The sequence below is a fragment of the Typopeltis vanoorti genome, chromosome 6 (genome assembly GCF_054136105.1).
Source record: "Typopeltis vanoorti isolate ZY-2024b chromosome 6, IOZ_Tvanoo_1.0, whole genome shotgun sequence".
Taxonomy (NCBI): Eukaryota; Metazoa; Arthropoda; class Arachnida; order Uropygi; family Thelyphonidae; genus Typopeltis; species Typopeltis vanoorti.
The window spans coordinates 84,858,531-84,883,538 of record NC_143554.1 but is presented as its reverse complement, the minus strand read 5'-3'; the positions used below and the strand labels follow the sequence as shown (position 1 = coordinate 84,883,538).

The window sequence follows — 25,008 nt, the reverse complement described above, 5'->3', positions numbered from 1 at the left end:
ATAGATTGAAGACGCTGACATTACGAAAGTACCAGCTAGTCAAAATAGACGGCAACATCTCTTTTTTCCAAGAGTCGCATGATCGAAAAATAAGCATTAGAGAAACGGCTGAATAAATGCACAATTAATTTAGTGCCATACCGACAGGAATGGTCCAAGTTCTCGCTAAGCTTGCTCCAAAACGTCTTATAATAAAAAAGTTAACACCTGACGGTGAATGAAAATGGTTTATTTTTTTTAAAATATGTAATAACTACAGATGAAACCTTGGCTTCAGGGATACAATTCAGAAGGCTCTAGTGAGGTTTTTTCACCAATGAAAAACATTAAACTCGCTAAGGAATAATAAAAAAAATTCTAATTTTTTTTTTCTTGATTAATGCTTTGGAATTAGAGCTACCAGGCAAAGAAATGTCTTTTGACGCATAATAACCACGAAAAAAAAACAGGAATATTTATGCATTACATTGAAAAATAGAAATCTAGATCATCAAACCAGTGTCTTATATTTATAGAAAGACCAATTTATAAAGGCTTTTCAACTGAAAGCTGGTCTTAACAGGCAACAAGTCTCCTGAAACTCCAGCTTTTCTCTTTCTGCAAAACAGACGCAAGCTGAGGAACACACGCATTGAGAGACATAATACGTGGACTTCATATGAGTCCAAACACCAGCAATAATTTTACTTTATCATTAACGGACTACAAGTGATATAAAAGCATAAAAGAAGAATGGCGTTATCTCCAGCTTCTGTAACCACAAGTGGATTTCGAACTCATACCCTGTAGTATAGAGAGCAGAGATTTTATCCACTCAGCCAATCAGCCGGTGGAGAGTTATGCAATTAGTTACAACTACTGACTATTGCTTGGTTCAACGTCACCTGAAAATAAGAATCAAAAACAGCCGCCGGCCAACGAATGCAGTGCGAGTCAAAATTTTGACTCGCACTGCATTCGTTGATTAATTAATTCTTATTATTACGAAAAGATTAAGTGATGCCACTTAATGAGCGCTGATGAGCTATGCTAATTGATTAATGGATAGTTTAAAAAACATGATTTGATCATCCAAAACTACTTATTAACAAAATATATAAAATAAAAAAAAAGAAACTAAATAAGCAACAAGAAAAACATAAAATTTAATATAAACTTTCAAACTTATTATATAAAACACCATATCAGATTTTTTATTCTCCACCTGTATAGTGTGACGGGTGTGTCACAATCAATCGCACTTTGCTATCGTTCACCGAAGCCTAGAAAACTAAAGAACGCAACATGTCGAAATTCAAATAAAAGTTAGTTGTGCATGTCCAAAGTTCGCCTTAAAGATTGTGGTTAAGTTTTAAATGGTCAGCACTTACATGGCCATTTAACTGTCACTTTCGTTCTATTCTCGCCTTAACTGTCGTCACGCAAACTCACCCGCGATAATTACTTGAATAAATGACGTTTGCGCAGCTGACCTTTAAGGAATAAAGGCATTAATATGACAGTTTACCTTGCCAGAGCATCTTCCCGTCTTCACCTCCCCATCCTCCCTTCCTTATTGTGATGAAATGCTTACGAAGCAATTCCCGCTAAGCTATGAAACGATAACGGGTTTCGGGCAGCTCCACTTGCAACTTATTATCTCACCTTCACTCTGTCACAAATGCTAATAACAAGGGGCTCCGCTGCACGAAATGGAGCAATTAGTGCAGACTCTAACCTTCTAAGATGTCCGTTATTAATGTACTAGGAGAATCTTGAGACTGTATCCATTATTTCATTTCTCCCCTTGGAGGGGATTATCGCACGCACGCACGCACACACACACACACACACACACACACACACACACACACACACACACACACACACACACACACACACACACACACACACACACACACACACACACACACACGAGATGTTCAAGACATTCTTCAGTATTAACAATTGTTTAAAGAAATGAAAGGTTTGGAATGTTTATTTAACAATCCGTGGTTTGGACAACTAAGCAATGCACAGTCCACGTTGTTTTATTTACTGCCACACAAAAAATTTTTGGCTTGCTTAGTCTTCTAAATTGTAATGCAGTTCAGGAAACAAGAACCCTTTTATAAAGGCATTTTTAACTGAAGGTGAATTAGTCAGCCTCACAGAGGCAGTAGGTACATCCTCTTGGAAACTCCATCCAGTTCTAGTCCTTCCAAGACACAGGCTGAGTCTTCAATTAAGAGTTTTAGGCAATTAATGCAGCCGGCGTGACATTTTTTTAATGTGGCACCCACCTACTAAAGACTTCTATAAACCTATAGTAGTACACTCGTACCGTGAGTAGACTAAGAATATTTTCCTCATTCCATTTTTATTAATTAATTATATATATCATCATTTTCAGCCATTGTCGATCCACAGCTGGACGAAGGCCTTTCTAAGATTACTCCAAAACTGTCTGTCCATGGCTCTCCTTTTCATTGTCACTCCTGCAAATCTGATGATATCATCAATCCACCGTGATTTAGGTCGGCGTCGTGGCCGTTTTTCCTCTAGTGGAATCCAATCCAGTACTTCTTTTGTCCATCGTTGATCTTGTCTTCGAGCAATATGCCCAGCCCATTGCCACTTCAGCTGTTTCACTCTTCCTATGATGTCAGAGACTTTGGTTTGGTTTCTTATCCACGTATTCCTTTTGTGATCCAGTCTTAAGATACCAAGTGTACTTCTTTCCATACTAAATTGTGTTGTTCTTAATTTCTGAATTTCCTTTGCATTTAGTGTCCATGTTTCACAGCCATATGTTAATATAGGAAGAATACACTGGTTAAGAACTTTTCTCTTCATGCATAATGGTAGTTGGCTTTTGAATACTGAATGTAATTTTCAAAATGCTTTCCACCCAAGCATCGTGCACCTTTTAATTTCGTCCATGATACTTTATTTCATTGATATCTGTTATCCTAAGTATATGTAATGATCTACTTGTTTAATTTCCTAATTATTGAATTATATTATTTCTGGTTGGACATAGCTATTGAAAATAACTTGGGTCTTCTTAGGTTTATCTTTAGGCCAGCTGTTTTGCTAACAATTTCGAGTTCATGGATGCGAGTCTGTAATTCATGCACAGTTGAAGTAAAGATAACTATGTCATCTGCAAAGCGTAAATGGCTTAAATATCTTCCATTTATCTTCAGACCTTTCCCTTCTCAATCAAGAAGTTTGAATATTTCTTCTAGGCATGCTGTGAATAATTTTGGAGATATTGTGTCACCCTGTCTTATACCTCTGTATTTCCACAGTAGAGATTTTTCCATTGAAATGAATTGCTGCTGTGGCATTGGCGTATGCTGATTTGATGGTCCTGATGTATGGCTCCTCCACTTGTTGGTTTCGTAATGCTTTAAGTATTGCACAAGTTTTAAGTGAATCAAAGGCTTTCTCATAGTCAATAAAACCAAGACATAGTGGTAATATATATTCATTACACCGTTCAACAATCTGGGTATATATGAAAGAATGATCATTAACTCGGTTAACATACATATTTTTTAAAAAGAATTAAATGACTAGAACCGAGATTTAAGTAAAAACCTTTTTACTTAAATCTAGGTTCTAGTCATTCAATTCTTAAAAAAAAAAATATATATATATATATATATATTCTTTTTTTTAATTTATTTTTACATAGTCTGGAAACGCTGATCTTAAAACTGAATATGGAACTTTTTTTCAAGAAACATCAGGCCTCCAATAAGCGGGCTGGCGGTCTCACACCGAGCGATAAAATTCATCTCCCACCTAAAGACAATCTCAAACACACACGCCAACAGCCAGATTCCAACCTTCAGTCTGTTGATTGGAGAGCGGATACCTTAACTACTTGGCCAACTAGGCCAGCAAATGTTCCTCTTGTCATTGACGGGATTCGAACCCTGATCTTTCCAACCAAATATGTTACCAAATTTTATTTGGTTAAAATATTTTTCTACAGGCTGCGCGAATTTCTATTTGCTCACCGCGGCGAAACATCCAAGCTGCATTGCATAAATATATAATATACAATAATATAATAGAAAATAAAAAGAAGAAAGAAAGAGAAGAAAGAAGCAGAAAGGTGGTGGGAAGAGTAGCTAAAGTGAACTAAAGGAAATCAAATAAGTAGGGGAAAGTATATTTAAAGTGAAGAAAGTAGCAATAAAAGAAAAATCCAAATATACACTGAATAATAACCAGTAAGGGTATAAGAAGAAATGACAAACTGGTTAATCTTGTTTTTCAATCAGTGAAACTGTGACACTTGCTTCTTTCGTGGTTATTGGAAATGGTGATAAAGAGTAGTAGTGTAACTACGAGCTTAGTTTCCTCGATTTCCAATAATAATAATAATAATAATAATAATAATAATAATAATAATAATAATAATAATAATTTTTAATAATAATAGTAATTTATCGATTGCTAAAATATTTACACATACAATAGACATCTTGAGTGATATTGCAACTTATAATTTCACAGAATTCAGCTCTAAGTGCTGCATTTTCTACATTGATTTCAACTAAAATTTTTTAATATTTTTTGCCTCTATATTATGTATTTACAACACATGTTCTTCTAATGTTAACAATGAAAATTATTCAGAATTTTTTGTATAATTTTTTTGTTTGTTTATATAATTTTTTAATTATAAGAATAATTTATTACATTATTTTTTCATGTTACATAAGAGTATTATTTGAATGAAATTATCACATAATAATCAGTATCTTCTTTGGTTATAAGGATTACTTGTAGATGAGTGAGGCAAGTTAATCCCACCTACTTCGAAGCTTGGGTTAGCTTTTATGAAGAGAGTGGGATTTAGCCTTCACTATTTGTGTTGTTGCTACTGTTTATGTATGGAATGTAGGCATTGGATGCTAGTGATTTGTGATCTGTATATTAGTGTTAATGGTTTCTTAACTTTGTTGGTATATTTTCCAGAGTTCGTTTTTTAATGTTCTGTAGTTATCTACGTGTTTTAACTTTCTTGGTAGGTTGTTGAGTTGCGTGGGTATCTGATGTGATCTCACAAAAGAACCGTATGTGTTGTTGAAGGGTGTGGGGATGTAGAGAGTTGTTGTAGGTCGTGTTATACAATATGTGTCTCTTGTTTGGATAGGTGATGTTGAAGTAATTCCTTGTTAATGTCATGTAGTGTTTCAGGTTTTTAATGCTCAGAATTCTGTGTATCGCCATGTGCTTGTCGAATAATAATAATAATAATAATAATAATAATAATAATAATAATAATAATAATAATAATAATAATAATAATAATGTGTATTGGGTTCTTTGAAACTTTCAGTTTTGACGCATTGTTCAGGTCACAGTAGTTATGCCACTGGCAAAAGAATACAAATTTAAGTAGTGCAAAACTCCATCAGATTTGAATCATGCAAATTATATTGAAGAAATGAGCTGATCTCAAACTACCTTTTTAAAACTTGGTTCGTGAGACTATGGCCGCGTTAGATAGTTGTATGTCTGTATTAATTTCTTAATATGAGTAACTGGTCACAAAGTTAAAGATTTTTGTTATACTTTAATATAACTTCGATGAGCAATTAGCGCGAAACTAGTAAAGCAATATTTTAGAAAGTATAACTTATTGAATAGCTATATGAAAGCAATAAATTACTGTTAAGTAACCTAAAACTTTCTTATCTCCCAAACCCATGAAGTCAATTATTCCTTTCCTTCCTAATTATTAAGGAAGTGAAGAATTCTTCTTGAAGCGAACGACCACCAGCTCATTACGAGCTAGAAAGATGGGAATGACAATTTCAAATCATTAACTTTCGCTTCGTTTCTATGTTTTCTCTTGTATAGGCTCATGAATCGTAGAAAAGTGTGTTTGTATCATTAGTATCAACATGGCTTAATTTACGACGGTGCCCACCGGCGGTGGACAATGGAACTACTGTATTTTGCAACTCTAGTGCAAAATAACAGAATATCTACGGGCAATTGAGTTCTCAAATGTCTTTAAATACTAACTAGTATACTGGATGCTTTGCTGTTGTACATTAAATATTAGACGCTAATGACAGATAGATAATTAAAATGAAATGGTAACAGAAAAATTCTATTTTCGGCACGGAGAACCCTGTAAATCTACTGGGGTAGTTCTTCACCATTATTATTATTATTATTATTATTATTAAGTAGTATTATATGTCTCCTTGCTTTCAACTTGCGACATATTTGGTATCCATATATAAGCAGGAGTTAATAGTTGACTGTTAGTCGACAAATTTGATATTACAATTTGTTTTTTTATTTCTTAATTTGTGACTGCTTGGTACATTTGTATATATGTACCAATCAGTTGATTTTAATATATATGTATGCATATATATATATATTAAATTCAAATTTATCCTGTAGTTCACTTTTCAGGATTGGTATCGTGTTAACCTCCATGATGCTAGGTCTGTGGAATACTATTTCGGGTTCAGTTCTAGTCACCTATTAGGATATTTTTCTAACAAAACTTTTTTCAGCCGATTCTACAGTTATCCGATTTTTTGGTGGACAAATGTTTAATCCAGCAACTTAGAAAAATATATCTCCTAGAATAAATATCTTAATCTTAGCAAGTATCCTGATACTTGCTAAGATTATGAACATCACTTCCTATCTAGCAAGCCACAGAAATGCTCAAACTTGGCTATGGTAAGAAATAAATGCCTATGTACCGATTTAAAAAAAAAAAACAAGTTAGTAAGTAAAAGCGCCACCCCTCTATCTTTTAGGGAATTAAAGCTGAACGTTATTTATTGCAGTAGTTTATTTCTAAACTATTTTCCACTGAACTACTGCATGCACATACTTATAGTCATTAAATCTCTTTTATAGGAACCAAATATTTGGTTCCTATAAAATTATAGTAGAAGAGAAATTAAGATTACACACCCACAGAGTTTGCTAATGTACCCAGCTTTCTCAGGATTACATATCAACATAACGAAAAACAAACACACTAACTAACGAACAACGAAACAAATAATTTACACTCAAGCGCTGTGTTGGTCTTTCTATTCAATATTGAATACAAAGATCAATAATTATTAGAGACATCTAGGGAGCTAGCGTTTGCAGGGTCAATTATCTGCAACTGCTAAGTTGAAGCCTGCAGTTTCTCCTTACCAATAAGCTTTAGTTAGATTTACTAACATATAGTATAAACATAGATTTTAATTTTTTTTCTTCTTGTGCTATTATATTGTTCTACGACTTTCAGGAAAAAAACGAAAACAAATTCTGTGAAACGTAGGTAGGTGGATAATCTTAATTACTCCTCAAAATAACTGTGATATAATTCTGGTATAATTACAACTCTCTTATAAAAAATCTCTTCTATAAATATAGCAGCATAATGCAAACTCTTTGATTTCATTCTGAATAGAAAAGTCAGTTCGATATGGCCTGGTTCTCAGGAAGAATCGATCATCTCATAAGAGGATTACTTCGGACTATGTATTTGGTCTTTATCTTGCAAATAATGTTAACGTGGGCAGACAACTTGGATGATTCAAATATTGCCGCAGAAGAGGAGAAGGTAAGTTCCTTAAATGTTATACGTAAATGAAGTACAGTATAACTAATGAGCTTGTGAATTCTAAAGATAAAGGAAAGGACCTTAAGGCTGATTTTCAAGATAAGCATTTTCGAAGCTAATGTTAAGTAATTGATTTCGGCAAACAAGTTGGGTTCTGTTTATGCGCTTGGAACCATAAACAGATTACACAGGTCCTAGCCTAGGGAAACACAACATCTCCTCCTCCTCCTCCTATGTGTACGCACATGGAATTATTTCTCCTTGAAGAACAGCTGTTTATCTTCAAAAGATTTAGTGATAGTTAAAATGTAAAATTTGAATGATAACACTAAAATCTAGGCCTGAGTGTTTTCAGCTAATATTTTTTTAAATAATTATTTTTACTTATGCGTAATTCTGAACGTAATGTGGTATATTAAAAATAAATGCTGTTTTTATCGTACATAGCAATATTTATTACTTGAAATAGTTTATGTTCAAGATGCATTTTTAATTATTTATATCAATAAATTGGGCAATCACAGTAAATACTCATAACAGTTAATAGTAATTTGTCTTTACAGTTATCGAATGAGCGTAAATAAGGCGGGCGGGAAAAAAAAAAAATATATATATATATATTACATCAGGAAGGACGTAAGTCGAAACATTAAAGCAACAGAGTTATAGGAGTTAGAATTAAAATGACAGTAATAAGTATACTGTCATTTTAATTTTTAAACCTTATGAAACTGTACCGTGCGTTACTGCCACTATAAAACAGGAGATAATAACCCAATTCTTCCTCCACAATCAGATCTTCATTACCTTCCCTATTTGAAGGCCCAGGCTGCAGCTCTACTGGTGTAAGCTTTTGTTTTGTTTTTTTGATGAAAATATCTGATGTATTTTGCTTATTCCTCTTCTTCTTTTCATCATAAATTTGTTTATAGCAAGCGCACCATACACTTTCCTTTCTTCTAATAAGTAGCGTTCAACATTGGGATCCATGTCTCCAGCCATTTTGAGAATCCTTGCTTTATAACTTGCAACTTTGTTTCAAGATCAATTGCTCGCCTCTTTTTCTGTGATGCTTCACTAGGTTTTTAGATTGGGCGTCTAGGGGGCCATGTTGCACAAAATATCGCGAAATGTTTAGCGATAAACACACAAATAACCTCTTTCCCAAACAGCGGCGTAGCCTGTATGTGTGGGGGGAGCGGTCCTCCCCGGACGGCACTTTTTCGGCGTTTAAGAAATTTGCTATAAAACAGCAACTGAGTGATGAAATCGACTATTTTAAAGGTTGTAATTAAAGTTTTACTTCAAAAATAAACATAGTGTTTTTAATTTATTTCCCTATACGTCCATCTGACTTTTTGTAGATATTTTTGGTTGTATTGAGAGGGGCGGTAAAAGATCTAGCTACAACACTGTTCTCAAACACAAAATCAACAGAGGAACTGATGAAGACACGTGCCGATTGCCGACTGAACTTGCCGCTGAATGCGCTTTGTCACTGCGCATGATGCATTGTTACTAAATAGAAATCTTTTTTTTTTTTTTTTACTTTACGCTCGCTTGCGTCTTTTAGAAAGTATAGTCGAAAATGTTATTTATTCCCTTGTCACAGACGTATCTTCGAACGGACGTAAGTCGAGGGATGACTATATATATATATATATACAGTTGACTCTTGAACCACGGGGGGATTAGGGGCGCCGACCCCCACGCACACGGGAGGGGGGGTTGGAAAGCCTTACCGATAACACAATCAGTCGATTAACACATATTTCATATGGTATGTATGTATATATATACTATATTCTCAATAAAGTAAGGTAGAGAAAAGAAAATGTTATTAAAGAAAATCATAACGAAGTGAAAATACATTTACAGTACTGTATTTATCGATACCGTGAGTTTACGTCGTCTGTTAGTACCTACATCAATATTGTCTTATATGATACAAATGTTATACTGTAGATGTTATACGTATTACTAACACTAGACATCAAAAATGAAAAGATAATGTGAAAAAGAAATTCATATTTATTTACTGGTATAGCGATTCATGCATTGATAACGAAGCAGCAGCAACATGATTGCTTTAATGGTAGCCTAATGCAATCGATACGATTGCTTCGCAGTGGTCTAGCCTATACATTCATGAATGAATCGTTATATATATATATATATATATTATTTCATGCTAATTAATAACAGTTAATTGTATGCGGTAGTTATGATTTATTATGATATATGATATAGTTATGATACATTTCTCTCTACTGCAAATGGCCATTGTGCGGTCTGTAAGTGTCTGTATGCGTAAGTTTCGATAAATTTTAATTTTTTATAATAGATTTGTGTGTACTTTATGTGTGTGTGTGTGTGTGTGTGTGTGTGTGTGTGTGTGTGTGTGTGTGTGTGTGTGTGTGTGTGTGTGTGTGTGTGTGTTATATTTTTATTTTTATTTTTATTTTTTACTTGCATACTTTAGGTGTAATACTGGAAGTGAAATTCTTACAAACGAGACATTTTGGTGCATTATTCTTTATTTTAATAAATAATGAACCTATTTCTAGAAGTGATTTACTTTGTTATATATCTGTTATATTATTCTGTAGACTGGTCCCTCCTCTTCTTTCTTTGCTTCTTTCTCCTCTCCTTGCTCCTTCCCCCTGATGCTATTAGAGTATTCAAGGGCTAGGGGTGAGTCTTTCCTATCTTGCTAAGTCATTTCGTCTTATGCAGTCACCGAAGGAGGCAAGCTAGCCTCAATAGGTGCCGGTCCCAAGCCCGGATAAATGCGAGGGTTGATGTCAGGAAGGGCATCCGGTCGGAAAACTTCAGTGCCAACTCAAACTATGATTATGAGTCGAAGAGAAAATGATATAAGGGCTAGGGCGTACCCCTTAAGCGACGCGCAGCCACATCAGCCTACAGCTGTGAGAAGTGGACGAGGGCTACCGCATCAAGGGCGGTGCGGTTAAAGAAGCGAGCCCAGCAGGTGGAGAGGATGTTGCGAGTGGGAACACTGAATATTGGAAGCATGACTGGAAGGAGAAGAGAGGTGGCAGACATGATGAGGAAGAGGAAGTTGGACATTTTATGTGTGCAGGAGACAAGGTGGAAAGGGGGAAAGGCAAAAGAACTGGGAGATGGATATAAATTGTTCTACTCTGGAGCGAATAACGAGGGAAGAAATGGTGTAGGAATTGTAGTGTGTAGCAGAATGAAGGGTGAAGTACTGGATGTGGGTAGAAGGAACGACAGGATCATGCGAATGAAATTGGGTCTTGGAGAAGAGCGGGTGGTCGTATTATGTGTATATGCCCCGCAAGTTGGTTGTACAGCAGAGGAAAAAGATGAGTTATGGAACGTGTTAGATGAAGAAATGAGGGAACTGGAAGAAAATGAGATGGTGATTGTCGGAGGAGACTTGAACGGGCACATAGGAAGACAGAATAGAGACTGTGAAAGGGTGCATGGTGGCCACGGAGTGGGAATGATGAACCAGGAAGGAGAGAGGGTTGTGGACTTTGCAGTAGCGTTTGATCTGGCAATTGTGAACTCGTTTTTCTTCAAGAGGGAAGAACATTTGATAACATTTAGAAGTGGTAACAACAGCTCACAAATTGACTACATTTTGACTAGAAAAAAACATATTAAGGTTGTGACAAATTGTAAAGTAATTCCAACAGATCAAGTAGCACAACAACACCGACTGCTGTGCGCAGACTTTAAAATAAGATCGAAGATAAGAACTTCTGGTTGCCATGGGATGAAGACAATTAAGTGGTTTCGCTTAAAAGAGGAGAGTGCGAGGAATCGTTTTAGGGAGAGAGTGTTAGAGAGGATTTCGGATGGACTGGAAAGTGTACAAGATTGGTGGAAACATAATTCAAAAGTAATCCTGAGCTGTGCAATCGAGGTGCTTGGTGAGACATCTGGAAAGATTAAAGAGCAGAAGGAGGGTTGGTGGTGGAATAATGATGTACAAGTGGCAGTGACAGCTAAGAGGAAGGCAAAGCAGAAGTGGGATGAGTCAAGAGTGGAAGAGGACAGAGAGGTGTACAAAGAGAGAAAGCAAGAAGCCAAGAGAGTTGTGGCACAGGCGAAGGCCATGGCATATCAAGATCTGTATGATCAATTAGAAACAAAGGAAGGACAGAGAAAAATTTACCAACTAGCGAAATGTAGAAATAAAGCAGCTAAGGACATCTTACATGTGAGGCAGATCAAAGATGCTGAAGGAAGAGTATTATAGAGGGATGTGGACATAAGAAACAGATGGAAAATATACTTTGAGGGACTTCTGAATGAGGAAAATGCAAGGACTCACAGAGTAGATGGGCAGCCTTCTGAGGGGATGGTGCAGAACATCAGTAGAATGGAAGTGACGGAGGCCATGAAGAGGATGAGGAATGGAAAAGCGGTGGGCCCCGACAGAATTCCAGTGGAGGCATGGAAGGCACTGGGGGAAGAAGGAATTGACCTGCTGTGGGACCTGTTCATGAAAGTTTGCCAACAGGAAAATATTCCCGAGGAATGGAGGGAGAGTACTCTTGTTCCCATCTACAAGGGTAAAGGGGATGCACAAGACTGTAAAAATTACAGAGGAATAAAGTTGATGTCCCACACAATGAAGATCCTAGAAAGGGTTCTTGATGGTAGATTGAGGAAGGAGGTGGAGATTGCAAAGGAACAATTTGGCTTCATGCCTGGTAGATCAACAACAGATGCTATCTTTGGGTTACGACAGATGATGGAAAAATATCGAGAGAAACAAAGGGAGCTACATCTGGTATTTATTGATCTGGAGAAAGCATACGATAGAGTGCCAAGGCAAGAAGTCTGGAGGTGTCTGAGGGAGAAGAAGGTGCCGGAGAAATATGTCAGGTTGGTGCGGGAAATGTACAGAAATGTGAAGACAAGTGTTCGGACCTGTTTGGGACAGACAGAAAGTTTTCAAGTAACAGTTGGCTTGCATCAAGGGTCAGCATTAAGTCCGTTTCTGTTTAATATTGTGATGGAGATGGTAACAGAGGAGGTGAGAGAAGATGCACCTTGGACAATGTTGTATGCAGATGATATCTTGCTGTGTGTAGATTCAAGAGAAGAAGCGGAAACTAAACTGGAAAGATGGAGAAAAGTACTGGAAGAGAGAGGTATGAGACTGAGCAGAAGTAAGACAGAGTATATGTGTTGCGCAGTGGGCGGTGGCCAGGAGACAGATCTGGAGCTGGAAGGAAATGTCATCAGGAAGGTGAGAGACTTTAGATACTTAGGTTCAACAGTGGAAGAAGATGGAGGAGCTGAGAAGGAAGTGGGATGCAGGATACAAGCGGGTTGGAGGAACTGGAGGGAGATGGCTGGAGCGTTATGCGATAAGAGGGTGCCGATCAATCTGAAAGGCAAAATTTATAGGACAGTAGTGAGGCCAGCTATGACATATGCTATAGAAACTGTGGCCCTGAGGAAAAATAACATCAGCAGGATGGAAGTAGCAGAGATGAGAATGCTTAGGTGGATGTGTGGTGTGACCAGAAAGAATCATCTGAGAAATGACTATGTCAGGGGAACAGTGAAAGTTACGAACTTAGGAGCGAAAATACAGGAGGCAAGGTTGAGATGGTTTGGTCATGTGATGAGGAGGGAGGACGAATATGTGGGAAGAAGGGTCATGAAGATGGATGTGCAAGGAAGGCGGAAGCGTGGGCGGCCAAAGAAGAGATGGAGGGAGCTGGTAGAAGAGGACTTGAAGATGAAGAACTTGGATGTGGTGACAGCCCAAGACAGGAAGGTGTGGAGGAGACTCATAACAAACAGTGACCCCACTTAAGTGGGAGAAGCTGTAGAAGAAGAAGAAGAAGAAGAAGAAGACTTACTTTAGCAGAGTATGAATAATTTATAAAGACAAATGCTTTTTTTTTTATGGCTGGGTACAAGAATCCTGGATTAATTCGTTTTTGATGGCCTTCTTACCCACTTCCATTGCATTTAACTATTAGAATGAGTCAGCACATTTTTCATAAATACTAAACACGTTTATGTTATTATAATTTGGATGAGTGTGAAAAATATACGTCATCCTAATGTATGGAATCATTAGGAAAAATATAACTATAATCAGAAAAGGAGAATTTAATAGATGAGATCACCATGCTACAATTCTTCAGCATCCCCATATGATTTTTATATATAGATTCAGACGTATATATTTTTATATATAGATTCAGATTTCTGCGTCTCTTTCTCTCAAAACAGCATCTAATTGATCCATAAGCACAATTAGTTATTTTTAACTTTTTCCTTATTATTATTAATGTTATCACTTTCAATCTGCATGAATCACGTGATTCACCTCTAACCCATTCTTTATGTGTTTGAGGAGTTCGAGATTAGGCTTATAAAACGGACCATGTATTGATATCTCTAATTTTTTTTCCTCGTAAAGCAGTTCATCGGTACACACAAAGAGAGACTTGAATGTACGGTACAATGCAATGCATCCCCCAATACGAAACATCCAAATATCCAAATGTGAAATATCCAAACATTGGAATATTCTTCATCTAAACTTCACTGATCGAAGTAACTTCTTTTGGTCATAAGATTTGTAGGATTGCGCTAATTATTTATCAAAGAGAAAAAAGACCTGAAATATAGTTCTTATGAGTGCTAAGTTAAGTTCCTAAGTTTTAACTTAAAGCCGGCCCTGAATATATCGCTCTTGAAAGCCTTAGTCTTTTTCCATAGTCACATGTTGTTTGAACTGCTGATATTGAGCACTCTATTTATATATATCCATCTATTATCATGCTATCATCCACAAACTACGCGCTACTGGATTTGTCTGCTTTTTTCTATGGGATGAAGTGTATCGATATAGTGATGCTTGTTCAGGCAAGATTTAAATCAGTGTTTTGAATTTTCACTGACAGTTCAGTTTAATTTTTAAAAATATTAACAGAGAATGAATCTCCACATCTTGTAAATGTTTAAATCATTTTTTCTCAATTTTGACTTTTGTCAGTTAAAACATATGCGAACATCTTTCACTGATAAGTAATAAGAAAACAAGTAAAATTCATATTTTATTATGCCAAAATTTTTCATAACTTTTTTTTCTTTTTTGCAGAATTTTCCTTCAGAAGCTGAAAACATGGCTTCCCAGGGTGGTATGACCAGTGCTCTACTACCGACACAAATTGATCCCGAAGAAATTTCAAATGACGAATTGCTCGATGAAAAATATCTTAATTTTTTGCCCACTAAAGAGGATGAAGAACTTCACTGGGATTTAACGAATGAAGAAAAAAGACGCATGAGTTTCTTGCCCATGAGAGGAAGAAGAAAGGTTACTGATTATAGGTTTGGTAGCAAAATGCCAAACTTTGACAAAATTTCATCATTTCTGCCACCAAAACCATCGTGGTATTTCAGAATGTATGGACGTATGCGTGGATCAGCTCCTCCTAGAAGAACATACAGAGAAGAGAAAAATCAGTCTTCACAAGATCAAGACCAAAATAAAAGAGGACTTGGCTTCTTTGGGATGAGAGGAAAAAGATTTTTCCCTAACAGCGTCAAATGGCAATTAATCCATCGGTATGGGTCGACTCCGGTATCAGGTTAGTTAATACTTTAAATGATGTCAAATCATAAATAAACCCAAAGTGATTAAGATAATTTAAGTAATCTGTATAAGATATATGACTCATAAGATATATATGATATATATACATTTAATCATTAATATATTTATATTCTACCCTGTTATCCCATATCCATGAAATTGGAATTCTAATATTTCAACAAACTTCAATGAACGAATGCATGAGTAAAAAAACATTATCATAAAAATACACAAATAAAAAAAACATTGTCATTATAAAAAAATTGGTCGAATCACAGACTGAAAAAAAAAACATCGCTATTACTCACAGAGTTAGCATACCATTCCGAATTAGCAAATTTATATTATCAAAAAAACAAAAACAAAAAAAAACAGAGGCTCTTCTTTTGATAATTACAATTTTACACCGACTGAGTGTTCACTTATGGAAAATACAACTCTCTGTAGGACTGCTTTGGTACTGGACGAGGATTTTTGCCCTCTTAAGGTTTCTACCCGGTCTCTGATGAGAACCAATAGTTCGTCAAGTTGTCAGGCCAGTGAAATCTTAATCAAAAGCACTAATAAAAGGCGAATATACGAACACCTGGGCAGCTCTCGTGCTTTTTAAGTAGTGAGTGCAAGCTAAAGCAACTCATATGAAGAGGATAGTATTCTCATAAGCCCTATGGTCAATTTTCGAAACTTTGAAAGTTTCAATATTTATTAGGCTTTGAAATAAGGATGGATCCCCTATTTCTATTTCATAAATTTATAACGTACGTATGCATGCAGGACATGGCGCAGCGAATTTAGCGGCAAGGTCCATGTACATCGTGCTGTTTTGCCCAAAAATCTAATATAAAACCTGCGTAACTGTGGCAAAAATACAAAGTAAACTCATTGCGATACAAGGGGATATTTGTTGTTATATGCGATCCAGTCATTTTCGACTCTTAGTGATCTTGTGAACAAAGGCTCTCCATTCACTGGGCCTCTTGTCCTTTCTTTCAGCAATTGTAAATTCAAGTTAGTAAGTTCTTTTATGTTATTCATCCAACTCTTTTGTGGTCTTTCTCTTTCCCTCATCTTCCCCAACATAATAACTGTCTTTTCCAATGATTCATCAGCTCGCATAATATGACAAAAGTGCATCAACTTCTGTTTAGAGATCATCGCCTCCAAGAAGCATTCTGTCTTCATAATGTCTAAAACCTTATTGGCAATTCTTACAGTCCTTATGATTCTTAACAGTCTCCTACACACCCATAATTCAAATGAATCAATTCGCTTTCTGTCTTTCTTCTTAATAATTCAGCTTTTACATCCATATGACTACTGGAAATACCATTGCTTTGACAATTCTAACTTTACTCACATCTCTATCTTTCATAATGTCAGGTTTAACATAGCCTTTTCCCCCTTGACTATCCTTCTTTTAATTTCATCTTCACATTTACCATAATTTCTGATTCTGGACCCTAGTAAATCATAAATTTCAACGATTTCTATTTTATCTCCCTCTATTATAAATTCATTTAAATTGCCAGAAGCCATCACTTTTCTTTTGCTGAAGTTTAAATTAAGTCCGACTTCGTTACTTTCCGTCTTAACCAAGAGGATATAACAGCAGAAAAATCTATATTTGCGCATAACTGCTTTTCATGTAGTCCAGAAGTCATGTTTTTAGAAAAGATAGTACCGTACATATGTTACTATAAGTAAAATATGTACGAAGATGAAGAATGAGTTATAAGTTCATTTCCAAAAATATTATACGCAGAGATTATCAACATATATCTGTAGAACCAACTCAAAAACTGAGATTATCAATATATATCTGTCATCGATAAATAGAACTACATTTATCAATTTGTAATAAGTACATAATTATAAACTGATTGTTGAAATATTCACAGAAAAGCAAACAAAAATGTTTCATAAATTCGCTTTGTGCGTATATTAAAAAATATTTACAAGTGAAACATTCACAATGAAATAAAAATCATTTAACAAAAGAATGATCCAGAAGAAACATGAAATTTTTTTTTCGTGTGAATAAAATGAAGACCCCCCCTTACATCAAGAAAAACTACAAATAAATAATGTTTAATATTATTGGAATAATATTTTTAAAATAAGATAATCGTTTCAGAGTGATGTAGTTAAAGAGAAAATGTAATAAACCTACTCTAAATTTCTTAGATTTTAATATCTGAATAAATATTCAAATCTGAGAAAAGATGCATATAGGTTAAACGCATATATTGTTTCTATGTTAACATCAAGGAAGTTTTGAAGATCTTCTGTTATTTTATTATTATTATTATTTGAAATATTTTTCAAGCTATGCGGCCGTTCACTTTAGTTATCGCATGGTCATAAAAGGGACAATTTTAGTTCTGTTGATGCATTTATTAATTTATTTTTTCCGGGGATCAATATCGAATGAAGCGATAGTACATAATTTACTTATATATGTGTGTGTGTTTCTTGTTAATGAACGCGTACCTATAACATTTTTTTTTATTTTCCTTTTTGTGTTATTGCTAAGGAAATCTGCGAAGCTGTTAAATTTTGCTTATTTATAAAGCATGTCCAGTAACATTTCGAAGCAAAATTTTAGCTGACAATACCAAAATGTAAGTGTCCAAAAAAATAAAAAAATAAAAAACCCGTCAGAATGGAAACTTTGGTAGCGTGTTTCTTTGAAGCTCCAATCACTAAACTACTGCAACTTTGCGTGCGACGTTTCAGAAGTCCTGTATGTGTGTGGGGAGGAGAGGGGACAGAATCGAATGAAGGGACACAGACAACTAAGAGACTGTCGTTTTCAGTTCTGTGGAGCTTAACTACAGTATTACATTTTATTATTATTTAACTAATAATAAAGATGTAATGCTCTTATTAAGAAACCTAAAATAAATATTTCGCAGAAGCACAACAACTATGAAAGAAAATATGATTAACACGAAAAAATACTACTCTATTTTTATAACAAAAGTACTACGAATGAGTTCCGTGTGAGAAATGTATATTTAATTTACACCACAAGCAAGTGCTGTGTTATACAGTTCACAAGTCCTACTGCAGACAGAACTGTGTGGGCATAATAAATAATTAATGAAATAAAGAGCCAAAAGGCTTCACTTCGGCGATGTTAAAATTATTTAAATTAAGGGTATATTTAATCCCACATTATTTCAAAGCCGAATAAGAAAACTGTAAGATAGAAATCAAATAGTTTTATGCCGAATATAGCAAACTATAAAAGTTCGGCGAGTCCAAGCGTAAGCAAACACATGGGTGATGCAATACCAGGGAACTCGTTGTAAAGGTGGATAAAGATAGGATCGCTATTCTTAGTATTTGCCCTAATGTAAAACTCATCCCCTAGGAGATGTATGTTGTTTTACATTAAGGGAGATAGGTTACTACCCAGACCGGTTTCAACCTTCATTGAGGTCTCATCAGTGAGTAGGTAGACCATTTAATACCAAGATTATAGTGATAATAGCTTTAATACTTTACAGTACGAGTTGTCAAAAAGGTACGCAGATAAATTAATGAAATAAAGAGCCTTAACATTAGGGCAAATACTAAGAATACAGATCCTAACTTTATCCACCTATACAACGAGTTGCCCTGGTATTGTACCACCCAGGTGTTTGCTCACGCTTGGACTCGCCGAACTTTTATAGTTTGCTATATTCGGCATAAAACTCTTTGATTTCTATCTTAGAGTTTTCTTATTCGGCTTTGAAATAATGTGGGATTAAATATCCCCTTAATTTAAATAATAATAATAAATGATGGCTGTATATGGTCCACATATTGTACAGTGTACCTACTAAGAGTGATAAATCTAGGTAGCGCAAACTGATAGCGAATAAACAATAAAATATCTCAAATCGAATCATTTTGTCGCCGATCTTTTATATCTTACGCATTGATAGATGTTTTCTACTGACGAACAGAGCGACTGGACAGGGATTTTCGTGTTGTTCCTAGAGGAATATCTGACATATTCCAATTCACTGGCTATCTAACTGGCTCTAGCACTGTCATGTCGCTATAGGCTGCCAATCTACGGAAAATAGAGATTTGCTGTCGAAACAGGGAAAAATGTCACACATAAAATATCGTAGATTTAACTTTTCTGTTTGCCAGAGTGTGAAGCATTGATGATGAGGCTTGTTACAGTAGCATATATATAGAAGCGATAAAAGAGAGTCATCCATACTTGTTACCAGTGTAATTACTTACATCGAAACGAACTGAATGAATTCAATGACTTCAATAATCAGTGTTTTGGCAACTTCAAGAAAATCAGGAATGTTTAATTCGATCCTTGTATCATATAAATGTGAAATACATTTCATGATTTCTGCCTGAAATATGACGTGCACATTCAAACCAGCAGATTTAGCTTGTTGAACCTGGAGCCTCGTCAATGTCTAGTTCATAAGCAATGTGAAATATTCCAATCAGGAAAAATCGCTGTCATTTAGGTTGACCTCAGTAAACCACGAATGCAGTTGCTTGTAAAGAAAAGCACTGACTTATAATTGATAGCATTTGAATTGATGATACTTTTAATTTGATCTTTTCGCCTTTACAGTTTCACGACAAGATATAATGAAGCGAAATTTTTTTATTACCGTATATAAATCAGAACCTTTACTTCACTTTACTTCACTTGGCCATAACTGTACAGCTATTCTCCAAGGAGCTGTCTGACAACATCATCACTTGTTGATGAAACAGTCTTTCTCTTCAGGTGGCTGATTAACCTATGCAGGGCGGGTCAGATTTCCTTCAGATTTACTTTCTAAAATTTCAAGAGGGTCACTGGTTTTAGTAAAAACTATCAATACTATTACCATTAGTGTCAAAAATCTGCACAGCTATATTGCGTATTTGCAAAATTCTACGTATTACATGAGATGAGTACACAGTACATGAGATTGCAGGCCAAAGTGTACCGTTCAAAGTTTTAGCACATTTTCCTCGAGATAGTTGTATTTTTTTTATGATTTTCACCTAAGAAAGATTGTAATTTATAGTACGTTAGTATCGTCAGTGGGCTACGGGTTTTTTCATTATTTTATTTTTATTTTTTATTTTTTTTTGCGTAATTCAGAAATCCTGCTGTAGAAACCAAACATGAAACTTTTTTCAAGTCACTTCAGGTCCGTGAATTAAGCGAGGAGGTGGGCTTGCCGGATGATGAAATTCATCTCCCATTCCACTTAAAGATAATTTCAAACAGCGATGCCCACGGTGGGATTTGAATTTCAGCCTGAGAGTTGCAGAGTGAGTACGCTAACCAGACTGGCTCGTCTTTGGCAAGACTACATGAAAATATTTGCTTTATATATATAAATGAGCAAACTTGAAATGAGGTTTAGATCCTGATGGCAAAACGAAAGGTTACCCTTGTGAGATCTATTAAGTGATTAAAACAGGTAAGATTACACAAAAAGTAAGTACACAAAAAAGACAACTCATATGATCAAACATAGAGTTTAAGTTAGGTCTTTCAATTCGGCTGCAGCACAATTCCGCTCTCCTCCTCATAGAAAACATGTACCGCACAGAAGGCAACACACACAAAAAAACAAACATCTATCTTAAAAATTGGCACCGTGAAAAAAAGGATCGATCCTGACTTTTACCATCCTCTTCTCCTCATCCACGTCAGTTTAAAGATTTCGTAATAGAAGTGCAAATCAAATGAAGAAATTACCCACTAAGAACTACTTTTTTTAATGAATCTCACCAAAGAAAAGTTATAATACTATTATACATTAAATAGTATCATTGGTGGGCTAAGGGTTAAATAATTCGGAAACCCTGTCCTAGAGACCGAACTTATTTTAAGCCACTCCAATAAGCATGACGAGGATCTCGCACTGGACAACGAAATTCACCTACTATTTAAAGACATTCATAAACATCCATATCCTCAGTGGGATTCAAACCTACTACCTGTTCGTTGGAAAAAGGAGACTTGATCTGTTCCACCAACCAGGCGAGCAACTATTCATTACAAAATTATTATTATTATTATTATTATTACGTGACACCTCCAGGGAGTCCAAAGACTCATCGAGGGAGGACACCTACTCTACAACTTTGTCCCCACCACTCAGTTCACCAACTACAACAAATCCCTCTATCGCCCACTACCACCACCACCACCACTAGTATTTCCACAGACAATCACAAGCATCCATGCCCACGGCGGAATTCGAACCCGCAGCCTTTTGGCTAGAGAGCGGATACGCTAACCACTCGGCCAACCAGGACGGCCATTAATAAATTATTCGATTTTTTTTTCAGCATAGCAAAATCACAATAATCAGAATTGACTGTATTAAAAAATTGATGATTACACAACTTATTGCGTAAGTGAGACAAACTACAGCGAATAATGCTAACAAATGATATTATTACAGCTGTTCGCTGCAAAGAAAAAAATCCAAAAAAATGACAAACATTCGGCATGGATCTGGCGTTCAGAACAAATCAAAATTCACAAATCATCCTGTGGTACAAAAATACCACTGATATGTATCCATTGCATTGCAAAAATTTCTAATAAAAATCACAACACTATTATTAAACCATTCTAATTTCATGATAAAACTATATGAACAAACAAATTACCCCTATGCACTAAAAATTATTCACAAAAATGAACAAAGTGGTTTGATTCCGGATGATATAATCTCGCTCCTACAATAATGCGTAATTATTGTAGGAGCATGAATGTCCTTGACATTTTTATTTATTTTTATTTTTTGACTATTATTATTTTCAAAACACTACTTTATTCCTGCACAAATAGATAACAGTTTATAAATCTCAAATCCACCCGTCCTTTGAATATTGTTCTCACATTTGGGATAGCACATCCAAATCTAATCTCCCTCAGAATACTTGATTATATATTTAAAGGCGAGATAAGGTCAAATATATTATATATATTTGACCTTATTTCTTTCATCAACTCCCTGCTTTTCACAGACAATGTTTCTGGAATTTGTAGGAATTGTAGTCACCTCCCTGTTAGATGGATCACTATCTTTTTCCATTTACGGAAAGCCAACATACGCAGGAAGATATCTACATAATAATCACATCATCATCCAGTCCAACAGTATGGCATTTTAAAAACACTTACACACAGAGCCATTTGTTCTAACGATATAGATCTGTCCACAGAACTCAAATATATGCGCCAAACATTCTTGACCAATGGCTATAATTTCTACAAAATAGATAAAATACTACATAGTTCCATTACTTCTCCCTCCTCTAATACAGGAACACAACATTACCATTTCTATTCCTCATGTCAAAGGTACATCAGAAAAGATAGCCAAAGTACTAATGAAACATGGCCTCGCATCACATTCAAACCTCATGTTAAATTAGTAACTCTGATCCGCTCGCCTAAGGATAAACTTCACCCTCTAGCACACCATGGAGTGTATGAAGTTCAGTGTGACTGGGCAGAGAGGAAGATCTGTTAACATCCGCCTGCAAAACATAAAAGATACATTCGCTACCATTATTATGAAAAATCAGAACTGGCAGACGACACTTTGGACACCCCCCCCCTCTTCACACAGGATTAGATGGAAGAAAAATTCTTCACAATTTGCCAAACATTTGGGAGACTGTTATGTTAGGTGCAACTCCCACATAGTGTATTTTTTATTTATATTTTTTACATTACAGGGCGCCAAAATTCAGCGAAATATAAACAAGTTAATAAAATATCTTTTTATAAAATAGTTCGTTTGGTGTTAATACCGTTAAAAATAAGTCATGAATAACCGTTAACACCTAAGCTTATCTGTTAGAGTTGTAAATTTCGATGTTGATAAAATCTAATCTTCCTTATACTAAATCTAATGTAATCTTCTAATCCTTCTTCCCCGAACTCCTAAAAACCGTCCGTAATACTATGATCTCTAACCAATGGAATTTCTCTTCGATAATTTTCCTGGCATAAACATATACCTTCTCAACAGTCAAAAACGAATCTTTCTTTGATATAAAGGATCTCTTTAAAGGATGCATCTCTTCATTCTCTTCGTTTTTTCTTTACCTCTGAAAAATTAAATAGCCTGTACATATAGCAAATATCTGTTCGACCGCAAAATACGGATGCTGTTTCTATATTTTAAGTGGCGTCCTGAAAAAGCGCCTTCTTTTTTCTGAAGGGAATTCTTGAATAAGTGTGGAAGAGAGAGAGAGAGAGAGAGAGAGAGAGAGAGAGCAATTAGTTTTTTAGTGAATCTCTTATCAATTCTCACCATTTCCAAAAGTGGAAATGTGGAAAAATGGACATTTGTCCATTTTTAAATGACTGATATACTGTATTTTATGTGGGAAATATTCCGTAGAAAATACATGTAAAGATTTCTGTTACATGCATATCTGTTGAAAACGCATGTTTTCAACAGATATTTCCCATATAAAATAGAGTATATCAGTGATTTGTCTAATTTTGTCTAAATCTGTTAACGTTACGGCTAGTTGTCATTCGTTTACAGTTCAATTGTAAACGTACAGAAAATTTTTTCTTTCTTCATTTTTTGTTTCCTTCTATTACAATATCTTTATCTTTTAAAACCCTCTCTTCATAAATTCCAAAAAAAGAACAATCGATAGGCAACACGTAATGCTAACAAATCTGTTTTTACTTCTCAACCTTCCTGCTGTCCAGAATACTACCTTAAGGTTGAACAACCTGTCGTGTTTGTAATAGAAAATAATTACTATTTAAAAGATGAACTTCAGAAAACAGTATAATATCTAGAACACTTGTCGAATTAACAGAATCCCACTTGAAACAGTGGTTTCCGAGTGTAGCGCACTACAAATACTCGCTTGGTGGGTGTGTTATAAGATGACTGATCACCCTTGCTGTTCAGCGCACAAAGTGCACCTCTAATTGACCGATATTAAAAACAAAGCAATTAACTGCTAAAGCAGAATGAATTATTACGTGTAAAGCATAGAGTACAATTGCAGTGAGTAAAACAATTGAGGTAAAATATTTACTAAGAAATAATGCTGAATTTAATATCCACTTGATTTATATAATTGAGGTAAAGCATATTATCGATGAAATGAGCAATAGTTCGCTTTCTCTTTGTAAGATCTTAATTATGAAAATCACCAATAAATTATGGGTAGAATTAATTCCTTTTTCAAATGATTCACTATTATATTTTTGCATTTACTATGAAGTTAGCACGAGAGTTAATTGCAAGAGCACATGCAGTTAACTCTATCTTTTTCGTGTGCGCTTTCACTTTGAGATATGAAAATGATACGTATTCTCAATGGATGCCGTATATCATTACAAAGAAAAATTACAATTTAATTGAATGTAATTACACAGTTGTTATCTTGTACTTCCTAGGAAGTACTGTAGGAAGATATAGTACTTTCGAACTCCAAACATGGAGAAAAGATTGTGGATCATGAAGGCTAAAGTTGGGAGAAAACATGATATCTTTGGTTCATGGCGTTCATATAATCAGTATAATTTGGTTCAATAAACATATTATGTTCTTTCCAGCATAGTGCTTGACACATTATTTATAATTATTCGTAGTGCATTATTAAAAATGAATTATTTCGTAGTACATCAGCTAAACAGGCCCTACTCATACGGAACCATGAGGAATTATCCTATACCTTATAGTATGATCAAGTACAGAATCAAAACGACAAGATTTTAAACCTTCTTTAGTAGACCGAGGATGGATAAAAGTCACGAAAA

General features: G+C 35.2%; 1 protein-coding gene across 1 annotated transcript in view; it reads left to right on the top strand.

The window, feature by feature from the left end:
* The first annotated feature begins 7,456 nt into the window (after positions 1–7,456).
* LOC150105649 (uncharacterized) overlaps positions 7,457–25,008 on the top strand; it is a 31,275-nt gene continuing 13,723 nt past the window's right edge. The window contains exons 1-2 of the mRNA XM_090394971.1: positions 7,457–7,597; positions 14,724–15,216. Of these exons, the coding sequence (XP_090251097.1) occupies positions 7,460–7,597; positions 14,724–15,216 (631 nt within the window). The 5' untranslated portion in view covers positions 7,457–7,459. The remainder of the gene's footprint in view (positions 7,598–14,723; positions 15,217–25,008) is intronic.